At 32.3% G+C, this 14,781-nt stretch overlaps 3 protein-coding genes across 4 annotated transcripts; 2 read left to right on the forward strand and 1 right to left on the reverse strand.

Moving 5' to 3' along the window:
* Positions 1-2,600: 2,600 nt before the first annotated feature.
* Positions 2,601-4,872, reverse strand: LOC106712290 (protein HBS1). The gene has a single exon (XM_014504790.2). It carries the CDS (start codon positions 4,749-4,751, stop codon positions 2,745-2,747), a length of 2,007 nt encoding a protein of 668 aa, XP_014360276.2. The 5' UTR covers positions 4,752-4,872; the 3' UTR covers positions 2,601-2,744.
* Positions 4,873-5,343: 471 nt separating this feature from the next.
* LOC106712284 (ras-related GTP-binding protein A) lies at positions 5,344-9,787 on the forward strand. Its single transcript, XM_045686652.1, has 8 exons — positions 5,344-5,582; positions 5,661-5,760; positions 5,938-6,155; positions 6,331-6,497; positions 7,633-7,726; positions 7,926-8,078; positions 8,684-8,864; positions 9,763-9,787. Exons 1-7 carry the CDS (start codon positions 5,571-5,573, stop codon positions 8,861-8,863), a joined length of 924 nt encoding a protein of 307 aa, XP_045542608.1. The 5' UTR covers positions 5,344-5,570; the 3' UTR covers position 8,864; positions 9,763-9,787.
* Positions 9,788-11,763: 1,976 nt separating this feature from the next.
* Positions 11,764-14,232, forward strand: LOC106712339 (HIG1 domain family member 1A, mitochondrial). 2 transcript variants are annotated; one of them, XM_045686457.1, is made up of 3 exons: positions 11,764-11,847; positions 12,325-12,421; positions 13,651-14,232. In XM_045686457.1, exons 2-3 carry the CDS (start codon positions 12,328-12,330, stop codon positions 13,881-13,883), a joined length of 327 nt encoding a protein of 108 aa, XP_045542413.1. In that variant the 5' UTR covers positions 11,764-11,847; positions 12,325-12,327; the 3' UTR covers positions 13,884-14,232. The 2 variants fall into 2 exon arrangements, with proteins under 2 accessions (XP_045542413.1, XP_014360340.2); XM_014504854.2 differs by lacking the exon at positions 11,764-11,847 and adding an exon at positions 11,912-12,080.
* Positions 14,233-14,781: the final 549 nt, after the last annotated feature.

Below are 14,781 nucleotides of genomic sequence, written 5' to 3' on the forward strand. Positions count from 1 at the left end.
TGATGTGAAAGTTTTAACTTACTATTATTTTACCGGTTCCTAAAAACCGTAGTAATGGTATAATTTCATTGAGAATTCTATCATAGAACTAAAATACCTTATTAAAATACCGCATCTCGCTCGCTGTATTCTATTCTAAACTTGAGACGAACTACAAACTACAAATAGGGTCATCGGGGACAACTTATATTGTGTGAATTCACTCTAACAAGATTTACTTTATAACTACACTGTGTGCTTTCATAGCAAAATTTACACTTAGACATTTCTGATATTCAAAAAATCACTATGGAATCAAGATTTACTATTTTTATTTTAATAAAAAAAAACAATTTGATGACTTGGTTTTCAGCATAATCAATATTAACCCGTTTATCTCCTTATAAGTATAAAGATTATAATTTTTGCCATACATTTGTAAGTCTCAAAGTAAGTATCGTAGTTTCCGTCGACAAAGTTTTCCCAGTAATTAATTAAGAACACAAAAGGCCACCAGCGCTTGTCTGCTAAGTACTGCCAAGTAAGTAACGCAAGTTTACTTGACCAATTAGAACTCGACTGTAACTTACTCCGCGACAGCGCTATAGTCTTAAAGAAATTTATTGCTGTTGCTTTATTTGAGTACCTGCAACAATTCACTACAAAAAAAGTTTGAAAGTTCGAATATAATTTTGAAGTCATATAAATTACTGTTTTAAGTATAAATTAGTTATGTTTTTAACAACTTTATGTTGAATTAATAATAAAATATAGTAAGTACTAAGCAGTAGCCAACGTATTCCGTTACCTTATTTTTTTACCCCTAAGCAATGCTCATAGGCGTTCTGCCTTTTCCTAAAATCATAATTTTTATAAGAATTCGTACATATATACTTTTATTTAAAATACTTTTATTTAAATACAATATTGTGAAAAAACTAACTTTATCTATCAGAAAGTAAAAAAGAATGTTCTGAATTTTTTCGCGCCTATAATATGTCGCGGGGTGAAATGCTGTGCAATATAGTCGTTAGTCGTAGCTTTAATCAGTCACAGGGAGAGTTCATTACTGCGCTTGTGACGGAGGACTGAGGAGGCAATTTCACGCAGCAGGCGAACTGATTGCAAACAAACAACTTCACCTCTTACCTACTATGAATAAGAACTAAATCACCTTTCAACTAACTTTGTATTAGTATGAAATTTGAACGAATAATACTTGTGTAACTTTAAGAGATAATAACTAAATATTCTGAGATTTTTTAAAAATTGAACTTAATCCAGGTGCAATGTAAGCGAAAACCATATTCATGGTTAACCTATAGACTTGAACGCGATCGAATATTTTAATTAATGACCCTTGTCCCAGCACTGATTTAAACATTCGATAGCGCTATTCATTTTTCAAAATCGGCAGTTTGCCAAACTGTTGAATAACTGGAACATCTTTTGATGCTTTGTTCGTTCAGGTTTCATAAATGGATATAAAATATTTCAACGCAAGTAACTATTCTGAAGACATAAGTACCGTCACGAACTGAGCACATATATGAATGAGAGATCAAATACGCATCGGGAATGCACTTAAAGTAAATCACGATCAAATTGAAAACTCTTACAAATAACGTAAAACAGTTTCAGGTACCTGATAAACAATTTCTCATACTAAACAAAGACATAATTCTTCTTGTATAAATTACGAATATCCATTTCCTTTAATAATGTATCGAAGCAATTTGGCAAAGCTTATGTAAAGGAAATTCGTGTGGAAGAATAAATTTTCCGCTTCGTGTATCACACGATGGAAGCAATTTTACATCCCAGAAACTGACGCAAATCCCGATTAATTGCAAATATCTTCTTTGAGGACATATTGTAAAATACTTAGTAATAAAAACAACATACTTAAAAAAATATTTTTTTTTATTCTCATTGAAATTTATAGGATAAAAATAAAATGAACATTTATAGCAAATTTGTGCGATGACCTATTTATTTTTAATCTAAGTCTGAAATCCCATTTAGTCCGTGGGCCGATGCGATTGCACTGTAAAATTTAATATCCTGATAATATTCCTATAGCATTCGATTACGAATACTTTCCCGTTCAACTTGTTTAACTTGTTCAACATTATTTTTAGAAATAACCTAGTGTTTATTTTCAGTTTACCTGCCAGGTTAAAAATTAATGCCTTGTATACTTTATGCCAGTGCAGTAGGACAGTAGCGCTTGCCTGGCATGGACTGTATGGGATGATTGGCGCCAGTTAGTGTTTACATTATGCCAGTTGTATGCCAGCGCTGATTTTGCGCTACCTTTCTACTGTATTAGCATAATGTAAACCATAGATAGGCATAACTGTTGAGATGGTTATTACTTCGTAATTTTTTAAATATTGTATGTGTCCTCATCTCATGTCACCACTGAGAGGTGCAGAGCCTGCCGAAGTCTGTGGTGACTAGGTCATAGTTGGCTCAGCGCATGTTACCTTCATACCTTTCATATCTTAAATACCAAATTATTTTAAAATTAGAGAAATGAACAAGCATTACAACTATAGCAACATTTATTTCAATATAAATAATATTTTATTGTACACTTTTTTTTTATAAAGCACATTCCTTCTTGTACATATATTCAGCAGGTTTGGGCAATGAATATATTAATATTGTGATAATATTTATGTCGCATATATATAAACATTTCCTATATATTGAAAATATAAATTATTAGATAGTATGGGTATCTATGGCTGAAATATAGATCAGATGTTGTAAATATCTGTGATAAGTCCTGCTGCGATTGTGACTCCCGCAACTCTAAGCATGATCCGTCCCAGTTCTTTAACATCTTTGTACCTCTCTATGCAAATTGGTCTGCATACCTCAATGTCAACAACCGCCACTGAATTATTTCCTAAACAACGAGGCTTCTTTTTCAATACTTCACCAGTACTCTTATTTAATAATGCTTTTAATTTTACAATATTAGCAGATTCCACCAATGACTGGTGATGTATTAGAACTGGGTAACCTTTTGTTATAGGTACCTTCACATTAAACACTACCAATCTAGCTTCAAAACGTGAGCTGACTGGGACTTGCTGTACAGGATCACTCAATACAAAACCAACAGCAACATTCTGTATGTCAACTCCTGACAGAGTGACACTCACTTGATCTCCTGCAAATGCAACATTACTGGACAAGTCATTGATACTTATACCTTTAACTTCAGCAATTTCTTTGATAGGACAAACAAGAACTTTATCACCTTTGTTTAAAACTCCATTTTCAATTCGACCAGCGACACAAAATCCTGTTCCTGTACCTTTAAATATATCATTTATTGTTATTCGCAATGGCTTTGCAACTGGCCTCACTGGGACATTACATTGATCAATGACATCTAAAAGACAAGGTCCTTTATACCATTTGCATAGCTCCAACTCTGTTGGAGGTTTAACAAGGTTTTCACCAGTCAAACCCGAGCAAGGCACAAATGTGACATCAGATTCCTTGAATCCAGCTTGTTTTAAGAATAACTTTAATTTATTGAGTATTTCATTAAATCTTTCCTCTGACCAATTGGCTGTGTCAAGTTTGTTAACTGCAACAGTAAGCTGACTAATACCTAAGGACCTGACTAACAAAGCATGCTCTCTTGTTTGTCCTCCAAGTTCAAATCCTGATTCAAACTCTCCTCTTGTTGCATCAACTACCAAAAGGGCAACATCTGCTTGTCCTGCTCCAGTTATCATGTTAGGTATGAAGTCAGCATGTCCAGGGGCATCCAGAATAATAACCTTCTTTGTCTTTGTTTCAAACTGTGCTCTCCCCACATCCATTGTGATACCTCGCACTCTTTCTTCTCCAGTTTCATCCAAAACCCAAGCATACATAAAACTTTGCTTACCAATCTTTTTACTCTCCTGTTCATATTTATGTAAAGTTCTTTGACTTACTTCTCCTAATTCACAAAGCAGACGTCCCATAAGTGTTGATTTTCCCGCATCTACATGTCCAATTACAACTATGTACAAATGATCTTTCTCTGAGCCTCTTTCATTAGAATATTGTTTATTAGGATCTATTTTTTCTTTTACTTTGCTAGGTATTTGAATTGTCCTTTCAGTAGCTGGCGACTGGTCCCTCGGTGTTTGGGGTCGACTCCCAGAGCCTCCATCTTGTTCAACTTTAAAACCTTTTATAACTCCAACTTTTGGCTCTACATTTATTGCAATAACTTTAGGGGTTTTATCAATGTTTGAGACAACTGGTTTAGCTGACTCGATTAATACGACAGGCGGGGGCTTTGATACGACTTTTTCAGGCTCTTTATCTTTGTTTTTATTTCTGTTTAAGATTTCATCTAAAGCCTTGGCAAAGTCAAATTTATTAGTGAGCACTGTTTGAATAAGCACATTTTCGGATACAGTATCACCTAATATATCTCGCAGTTCATCTAAACACGATAATAGCTTTGCCTCGTCAGCGTCCGTAAGGGCTAGATTTCGTATATCTGTAGACTCACGTCGTTCAAGTTCTGGTCGTGTTTGTTCTGCCGTATCTTCCTCTGCCTCTTCTTGAATATCATCGTGGCTATCTAAGAAGCTTGAAATTGCATGATGGTTTCGCGAACGATCATATATCCACTGTGATGTATCACTTGGGGACAAACAGCTGTCTTCTTCAACTGAATGTCCATAAACGTCGTCGTAATCATAATCGTCAGAGTCCCTCCTATTCCTTATATTACGGTGCCTAGCCATCTTTGTGATCGATCGATCGATTAAATGCAATTATTATACAACAACATAGTGATAACTGTAATGAAATTATTTGGAAAAATCCACACGCTTCCTTCAAATTCCTTTGACATTTGACGACAAATCAGTGTAAATAAGATATGTTTCGTTCTATGCAAAGTTAAAGAGTGAATAGGATTGAATTATACCACTAAGTACTTTCAATTACTTAAAATATTTAACTTAAAGTAGGAATTCAAAAACATAAAATATATAAAGAACCTATGTTAGCTTTTTAACTATCGGTTTTCATTTTAAAATTTTGAGCCTTTATAGTCATCATTGTCCCCTTAGGAAATTATATGTATGTATATGTATATAATTTCCTATGGGATATAATTATGTATATAATTATACATTTATTCTAATTAGGTCGAAAGCAAGTAAATAATAGCTAAAAAAACTGTTTTGAAATATTCTTTCAAAAACCTATATTTTTCTCAATGTACTTATTTATAGTCTACAAAAATATGTCATTCATTGTGACATTGACTTGGTCTGTTACTGTTATTGTGTCATTTGAGTGTCGTTGATACCCTGCAATATTGGGCTATTGTCGTTGTTCTTATAGTGATTAATAAATAGGAGTTCATACTTCGCTACGCCTACTTTAATCGCTGCATAATTATATAAATATTTTAAATTTGAGTAACAGATAAATAAAAGAAAAAATCATTTTGGTAAAAAGTAAAGCAGAAAAAGATAAATTTGCGTTTAATTGAAATCAACATTGTCTGCGTTTCCTTCATTCAAGTTTGACCCTTAGCCAACACCATTACTACTATGAAGAAAAAGGTATCATTAAACAGGATTATCATATTAAATACATAACATTTTACCAAAATGAAAACACTCTTGACAAAACTATTTTAGGTGCTGTTAATGGGGAAGAGTGGCTCAGGGAAAACGAGCATGAGATCTATTATTTTTGCCAACTACATAGCTAGAGATACTAGAAGATTGGGTGCCACAAGTAAGTAATAAGTATTATTCTTCTAAATAGAGCCAAAAATGAACACTATCCTTTGTAATATTGGATTGTAGATGCTTGAAACTACATAGTCTTCTTCTTCTCGTAGAGAAAATTGTAATTCTTTAATTGTACTTTATTAATGAGTAACATATTCAATTTAGATCTTATAAATTTCAGTTGATGTTGAACACTCACATGTCAGATTTCTTGGCAATTTGGTGCTCAACTTATGGGATTGCGGGGGACAGGAGGCATTTATGGAAAACTATTTTGCATCTCAGCGGGACAATATTTTCCGGAATGTTGAAGTTCTCATTTATGTATTTGATGTGGAGAGTAGGGAAATGGAGAAGGACATGCATTATTACCAATCATGCTTGGAAGCTATATTACAGGTAAAAATAGTCTATAAAAAAATTATAACAGCTTTTCAATCTTCATCAACAGCCTTTATCTGCCCACTGCTGGGCATAGCTTTTCAATGCTCAACATAAAAAAAAAATCTTTATTTATTTTATAGTGAATGTAGTAGCAAGGAATGTGCTAAAGTTATTGATTGTCGCTTTGCAGAACTCTCCAGAAGCAAGAATATTCTGTCTTGTACACAAAATGGATCTTGTAGCAGAAGAAAGGAGAGAAGAAATATTTAAAGAAAGGGAAGAGGATTTAAAAGGTCTTTCAAAACCACTTGAATGCACATGCTTCAGAACTAGTATATGGGATGAAACCTTATATAAGTATGTTACTATTGATTATTATAAACTGAAAAATATTTAAAATACACTTATAATTAGCCTCTTTAAATGCATGTCACCAATGATCAAGCGGGGGTAGACGATAATCATGGGAGGGGAGGGCTAGTAGAATTTTTAACTCCAAAGACAATGTGGTCTAATGTTTTGATGAAAAACTAACAAACCATTTATTGCTATCTATGTATGATTATAGGTAGCTTAGTATTTCATTAGTTGTTTATATATCAATTTTACATTTATGGATTCTCTAGAGGGCTGATCACCCTTGCCCTCCTTAGCAATGTCTGTACCACGTAATGAATTCACTTTCACACAAAGAAAATGTAGGTGTACAAAACAAAAACAAATGATTTATAATAAACTAGCTTTTACCCGCGACTTCGTCCGCGTGGAATAAAAAAATGAAAATAAGATAAAAAAGTTCCTATGTCCGTCTCCTAGTTCTAAGCTACCTCCCCATCAATTTTCAGCTAAATCAGTATGACCGATCTTGAGTTATAAATAGTGTAACTAACACAACTTTCTTAAATTATAGATTAAAATAAATAAGATGGAATTGTAGTAGCTGTGTATAAATGTAGTGCACTGTACAAATACTTAGACAGCTATAAATATTTAAAGATAATGCACAATAAATGTTATTGTTATGTTTACATTATTACTCAGTAGCCAATGTACTTTGAACTCTTCATATCAAGTTGCAAATTTAATTGCATAGCAATTAAATTATAGTCAAATGACTCTTGCGATATTATTTTACGTAAGTAATGAAAGTCAACATAGTCATTTTAACAATTTCAATACTAAATTTATGATTTCACATAAATTTGGCTCAACCTTCATTTTAAGCCGACTTCAAAAAGAAGGAGGTTACCAATTCGACTGTTTATTTTTCCGTGTGTTACCGCGAAGCTCCGCCACTGATGCTCCGATTATGATACAAAATGTTTTAAGCGAAAGGAAGTGCTTGCAGATGGGTCCCATTTTTTTTTCTATCTTAAAGTTTCTTACAGTTCTTTCTGGTGCTTTTCTCTTATCTTTTGTATTTTAATACATATTAAAATAATCAAAACCCATTACAAGTGTCCACTTCAATATTTTATTGTATTTGTTTCAGAGCGTGGTCCAGCATTGTGTACAAGTTAATACCCAATGTGAAAGCTTTGGAATCATCTTTGAAGCAATTTGCTGCTATTGTTGACGCAGATGAAGTACGTAGCATAATTTATTTAGAACAAATAGCCCAAAAGATACATTATTTATAATAATATTTGTTGGTGATACATAACAAAATAGAATATAATGTATAAAACAACATTTAGGCTGTTCCCAATCAACAAGTAAATCTTATTATAGAAATATTTTTATTTGACTCCGATGTTGTGTGAAATGTCAATATAAATGTGCAAGGTGCTCCTGTTCGAGCGCGCAACGTTCCTTGTGGTGTCGCACTGTCAGCGGCGGCAGCACCGCGACGCTCACCGCTTTGAGAAGGTCTCCAACATCGTCAAGCAATTCAAGCTCTCCTGCTCCAAACTCGCCGCGCAGTTCCAGAGCATGGAGGTTTCTACTAATCCAACACTGGCAATACATTAAAAAAAAATTCAAAGACAGTTAAATTACACTTCACTCTTTACTCTGTCATAACGGAATAATACAGATAGTTAAACAAGGATCTTATGTCAGTTTTTTGACATTGACATTGCCTACAAGTTTTAAGGGTTACCAGTGAGCAAAATTTTCGTAACTTTTCCGTAAGTCGTCCATGTTGCAACTCCAAGCAATTGATTTGCAACTTATGCCCTTAGTAATTCCTTCCTATTCTAATTAATACAACTTTTTGATATGGGGTTTCGAATTCGGTAATATTAAACTGTGCAGCTGCCACTTCATTGGTCAAAATATGACGTAGTCAAGATGACATTGTTAGTACACATATTTTCCGACTGCCACAAGAGCCTTGTGGAACTATACCAGTCTCCGTGCTAGTCTGACAACTATAAACTGTAATATTAAAAAAATCTTCAAGTACACAATGTTTTTGCAAGTTATACAAAATAAGTTAAAGCTGAAAAATTAAACTAACTAAGCCAGTTTCTACGAATAGGTACCACACCTTCAATTACAATTTTTTTTAATACATCAAATGCAAAAAACATTTTCACCAGGTACGGAACAGCGTTTTCGCAGCTTTCATCGACGGCTTCACGAGCAACACTTACGTAATGGTAGAGATGTCCGACCCAAAGATACCATCAGAGGCAACGCTAATCAACATTCGTAACGCAAGGAAACACTTTGAGAAACTAGAGAAGGTGTCATCGAGTGCTCCCAGTCAATACCAATGAGGTACGGACATTGAATTGAGCACATTTGCCAGTTCCCTAGTACTAGGTGCGGAGGATCTCTTGCCGAAGCAAGATACTCATACAAAACCTGTATAGTTACACTGCTGCGTTTGTACCTATAATCAAATTCAATGGAAATGAGACATTATAACAAATTTTTAAACACTGTTATCAGAGACTAAATCCATAGACAATAAATGATATTATCAGCCAGTGACATGTGCAAATATAATTTTTTATTTCCATTGAATTCAACAATGTAATTTATTACAATTCAAAACCTGAACTTTGTAAAAAAACAATAGGATTTGATTTGGAACAGCTTTCTATCTATTTAAAATGTTTACAAAAAGTTTTTTGGGGTTGCCTCATTTGAATAAAAATTATTTATTATTCCCGAACATCTAAATAAAATGTTATCAACAAAAATATTATTTATTGTTTAAAAAAAATGGTATGTCAAAATTATTATTAAAACATTATAAGCTCGTATTTAAATTATTTGTTTTCTTTCTTAATTATTATAGCAATTAATATTTAATTACATTTGAAGTTTTAACTTGCAACTTTGTAAAAATTTAAAACTTAACTTACAATATTTTATCATTTTTCGTATTCAAATAGGTATTTGCTCAAATGTAACAATACCCTAACAATGTCTATTGGTAAATTAAATATTCTTCTAAACTAGTTTTGCAAAAATCTTAGTCGAAACCGATTCAAGTAATTAAAAGAAAAACGGCAAAACAGCCAAATTATTGATAAATACAATCTTATTTCAGTCATTCTCTAAATAGAAGTAATATATTTATGATGTAACTAGCATAAAATATTTACTATTTTCACTATATAATGTTATAAAATTAAAGATTTTATTATTAATGCCTATTTCCAATTAGCGGATAGCCGCACGACTAAGGCCGGTATTCATGTATCTCAGCGCGTACGCACCAGTGGATATAGATCCTACAAAAGCCGTCGTGCTGAGTTGAAATTAAATTTCGTAATTATAAATAGGTTACGCAAAAATATTGTAAGTGTAAGTATAGATTCGTTATAAAGCATATTCCATGATGTTTTAGGGATCCTTGTTTTTTTTTATAAAAGTACTTTTGGCTTAGCTCATTTAAAATGTTTTATAAAAATATGTGCATTATATTCACTGTCTTATAAAAATATAGTCGATTTAATATCTGTGATTAATTTTGGTTTGTGGTTTTACTCATCAATGATAGTTAAAAAAATCAGTTTATAATCTATTTATTAATTTATTACTATATGTTTATTGTACTTGAATTTATTTGAAAAAGTGTACCTAAAACTACATTCCAAAATATTAACAATGTCCATCGTAATTTTGCACTTGCCAACATTGTTATTTATATATATGTAGCCTCCTATTATTTTTTGTTACCAGTTATCTGATAATGTTAACATATCACCCAAATATTGAAAATGTAATGTAAATTTTACCTTTATTTATGTTTTAAATATAATTTATTTTGATAACATAAAATTGGTGCTTTTTTTTATTATCTCCAGTTGAAAAAAAAAAATAAAAAAACATAGGTATCTGTCCATATCATAGGAAGTTATACTTTAAGACTTTTCTAAAGATTTAATTTCGAAATGTTTGATTTCGCAAGTACCAACGCGTTTGTTTTAAACTTTCTTAAATAAACCTTGTTACAAACATCTGTCGGAGATGTAAGTCATTCTTAATCAAAATTAAAGTCAATGCACTCCTTAACTGTATTGGCACGAGTTGCTAGGCAACACAAATAAAACTTCTATAATATTAAAATACTAGCTTTTAGCCGCGACTCCGTCCGCGCGGAATAAAAAATTGAAAACGGGGTAAAAATTATCCTATGTCCTTTTCCTGGTTCTAAGCTACCTGCCCACCAATTTTCAGTCAAAACGATTCAGCCGTTCTTGAGTTATAAATAGTGTAACTAACACGACTTTCTTTTATATATATAGACATCTAGACTATGCTAGAACTACACGAGGTTTGTGTACTATGACGAGCATAAATCCTTAGAGCCTACCTAAGTATGTTGGCTTTCACTGAATAATTTCCTTCCCTCCACGTCGCCTATCAACAATATTAGTTTTCAATAATAATTTTATCAGTCTGATAAACCGTAAACCAAGTGTGACAAGACTAGACACCATTATCAAGATTTACAACGACTTATCCTTTAAATCAGTGATTGTCAAACTTATTTCTTTCACCGCCCCCTTTGAAAATCAGTTATATTTCAGAGCCCCCCTAATTTTTATTCAGCCCTAAAACTTAAAAACCACAATTTCAATACTTTTATTAATTTCAATGTCCCCCATTTTTTGGGCCCCTTATCGCCCCCTCCTAGGTTTAAACGCCTCCAAGGGGCGTTATCGCCCACTTTGGGAAACACTGCTTTAAATGAATGTCTTTTCACGCTTTTTCAAAATATTTTTGACCGTTACCAATCAGAGTGTCAAATTGGTATTATACCATATTAACGTGAAAAGGGAGTTCGCGTTTGCTTGACATTGTACGAAGTCTCATGTTATCGTACACACGTTGTACCTGTTATTACGAGTAGTTAACAAATATTAAATGTAGGCACAAAAATTTTGTGCAGTTAAACATTTTAGCAATTTAATAAAAACTTAAAAAGTTTGGAACTTATTACATAAAATTATCATACCGTTGAATTGTAAAAATGTAATTGCTAAGAATAGCTGAATACTGTACTTACACAAGGAAGACAATTACTTATTGTTTTCTTAGAAACTCAATAAAGGACGAAGAAAACGAAGACAATAGCTTCATTAGATTAGATATAATAAAATAAATTCAATGAACCTGTTGTATTTATGACGCTTAGTAAATACGCTTTCACTTTACAAGTCCTACTAATTCGCAGCATTGGACGAGCAATCAGTCTGTTACATAAATAAGTAGTGGAAAATAGCCCTTACGTAGACCAACAAAGGTATGTATAATACAAGGTACGAGTATAATAAGTGCGATCGGGTATTTCCACGAACGACTTTAGTCAGAGTTTAGTACTTTTGCTTTAGTCTCTTTTAACGTTTCATTGACGACGCACGTTTGATATTTTTTTTACATTTAAGGCGATATCAGACTTACAAATTGATAAGGATATCGTTTTTGTCGGTTAGTGACAGACGAGATTGTAATTGTGTACTTGATCTTCGTAATAAAGTGAGTGTTAATATATTTTTAACTTAATTATATACATTTTTGTTACTTTAATAATCTTTGAGTTTGCAAATTAGTGATACGAAGTCCTGTGATATTAAAATGTATTTAAAGTTGATTAATTTAGTTAACTATACATGTCTCGTATTTAAGACTTTTTAATAAAGTAATATATTTGTGATTAAAAAATTGATACAGTCATTATTACTTTTTAAGAGTAATTTTTATATAATTTCTTCTCTCCCAGAAAATGGCACAACAAAAACCAATCTACGATTATCATGAAGAAACACACGCTGAAAGACTTTCCCGTAAATCAAAAGAATCTCCTTTTATGGTTTTCGGTAAGTAAATCGCATAAATAACTAATTATTTCAACGTAAATTTATTTATTTCATTTAAATTATATCAGTATTTTGAAATACATCAATACAATTTTAAAACTTAATTTAATAACGGTCATTAATGTCGGTTTTATAATAATCTGGATGCAGATTCGGGACTTAATAAAAACTGAAAACAACATTCTTAAAAGACAGCTGATAGCGGATACCAAATCTTTGTAATTGTGACGCAATAGTTTATGTTGGTTGCGCCGTGGCCGTGGACTATATGTTATGGACATTGTAATATTACGTCACTTCCTTGATAATGTCTTGTTCTGTTAATCTCATTTCTTTTCAATTAAAGAATATACATCGTACTATAATTTTAGTAAAATATATGAACTTTTATTAATCTAATCTATACAAATAAAAGTTGCTATAACGTATGTTAATTACTAAATATATTTTTTGTATTAAATTGCGAAACGAATGGCCGTAATTACTGCCTACATAATTTATTAAATATAGGAAAAATTGGCTAGAAAAGACGAAGATAATTACAAAATTGTTTCGTTGTCCCAAATCTAAATATTGATGTGATGATAAAGCAGATATCACTAAAACCTAAAACTCTGATAATTAAATAACGTCGATACAACGTATTCATTCATCGTCAGATCAGAAATTACAGAGCAAGTTTATATTTAAAGCATGTGATTCATTGTCCTCAACATAATTATGATGGGTTGCAACGCTATTGCAATTGCATCATTAGCAGATGTGTCATCCAAAAATATAGATAAAGGAAAAAATAAACACGACATGCACGATCTGTGCGTAGATGTATGAATGTGGAGGTGTGAGAAGTATGCAACCGTGTATGGAAGTCCGTAATCTCTCCATACCCCTCTGGGTTATGGAGGTGACTTGTGTTGTTTCATACACAATGGACTTTTTTATTTTTATGAAAGTAATGTTCTGTTCTTATTTCTGAAGTATATTCTGGGTTAAATTAATTTTGAATATACGATAGCCGCGTTGCTAGATAACTACTCAAGCTTCTGTGATTATGTCCCCCATTACGCCGCCAACTTGCCAGTACTACAGCCGTCTCAAAGGGTTGACAAATAGCTCTACGCAAACCAATCTTACTTTCAATACACAATATCTATTATCATGATTACTGTTACGAGCTCAGATAAATATTTTTAAATTAATTTTATATCTTAACTTGTTTAATTTCTCAGGTCTGGCTGGATTAGCGTCGGCAGTTGGGTATGGCGTCTATTCGTTCAGAAACCGCGGCAAGATGAGCACCAGCGTTTATCTAATGCAGTTCCGTGTCATCTCGCAAGGCATCGCCGTCGGCGCCATTACCGTGGGCATGGCTTACACGCTTTACAACAACCACTTCAATAAGCCTAGACCAAATGCCATCACTGGGAACGTAGCCAGTATAGCAACACCTAATGAGCATTAATACTAAAGTTAGGTTTTAAGTTGTGATTACTGTGTAATTTATTTATTACTTAAGGTATTTAACGATACACGTAAATAAGTGTTACCTATGTAAATATGATGTAAATTCGACATTCGATATATATACGAAATAAAAAACAAGTATTACAATTCAATGTTATTATTGTAGTACAATAATAGGGAATAAAACATGTAACTTTTGAACTCTATGTATAGAAGAGTTAAATGAAATAAAAATTATAGATTATTTTCCAACAGACAGTAACAGCAACATTATTTAAATTGTAAGCATGTCTACATTTAAGTCACTCCTCATCCTAAGTGCTTGTTCATATCTAACCTCGAAGGAGCAATCATGAGTAAAGACCTATTTACACAATGCCAGTTTCTTGCCTGTTGCAAACAATTAAATTGAAGCAATAAATGCGTTGTATAGTCTAAACGACAGTTTCTTACAATTATGAAAATTAAATTAAATGTGCAATTTATTACATTCAATTATTGTTCTGATACATACAAGAAAGTGGTATTGTCTAAATAGGTCTTAAATCGCGAGCTCCACTTCTAGTTAGATGTATTCACTCTCTTATTCAATGTCATATGTTTGAAATTTCACGACCACGCCCACGAGTTACAACATATGAACAAGCACTTAATCTCTTGAACAATTCTGAAGAGTATTTAAATAGAAGAATTAAAAAAAAATAAAGATCATCTTCTCTAGTTACTGTAAATGAGGAAAATTTCTTTTTTTTATCTATCACAAATTTTTTAAAATATAACAATTCCGTATAATAAATGTCAAACAATAATTTATTAAATATGTTAATATCACATTTAAAACAGTTTTTTTTTATTCAGTTAAATATTTTCTTCAAACTTAATACTGTTTTTTATAA

This window comes from Papilio machaon, chromosome 3 (assembly GCF_912999745.1).
Source record: "Papilio machaon chromosome 3, ilPapMach1.1, whole genome shotgun sequence".
NCBI classification, from domain to species: domain Eukaryota; kingdom Metazoa; phylum Arthropoda; class Insecta; order Lepidoptera; family Papilionidae; genus Papilio; species Papilio machaon.

Excerpts from the sequence above, each read along its gene's own strand:
- LOC106712284 (XM_045686652.1), top strand. Across the intron at positions 5,761-5,937 it reads TAGAAGATTGGGTGCCACAA|TTGATGTTGAACACTCACAT; the intron begins GTAAGTAATAAG and ends TATAAATTTCAG. Across the intron at positions 6,156-6,330 it reads GCTTGGAAGCTATATTACAG|AACTCTCCAGAAGCAAGAAT; the intron begins GTAAAAATAGTC and ends GTCGCTTTGCAG.
- LOC106712339 (XM_045686457.1), top strand. The coding sequence starts at position 12,328 with ATGGCACAACAAAAACCAATCTACGATTATCATGAAGAAACACACGCT. Across the intron at positions 12,422-13,650 it reads ATCTCCTTTTATGGTTTTCG|GTCTGGCTGGATTAGCGTCG; the intron begins GTAAGTAAATCG and ends TTAATTTCTCAG.
- LOC106712290 (XM_014504790.2), bottom strand. The coding sequence starts at position 4,751 with ATGGCTAGGCACCGTAATATAAGGAATAGGAGGGACTCTGACGATTAT.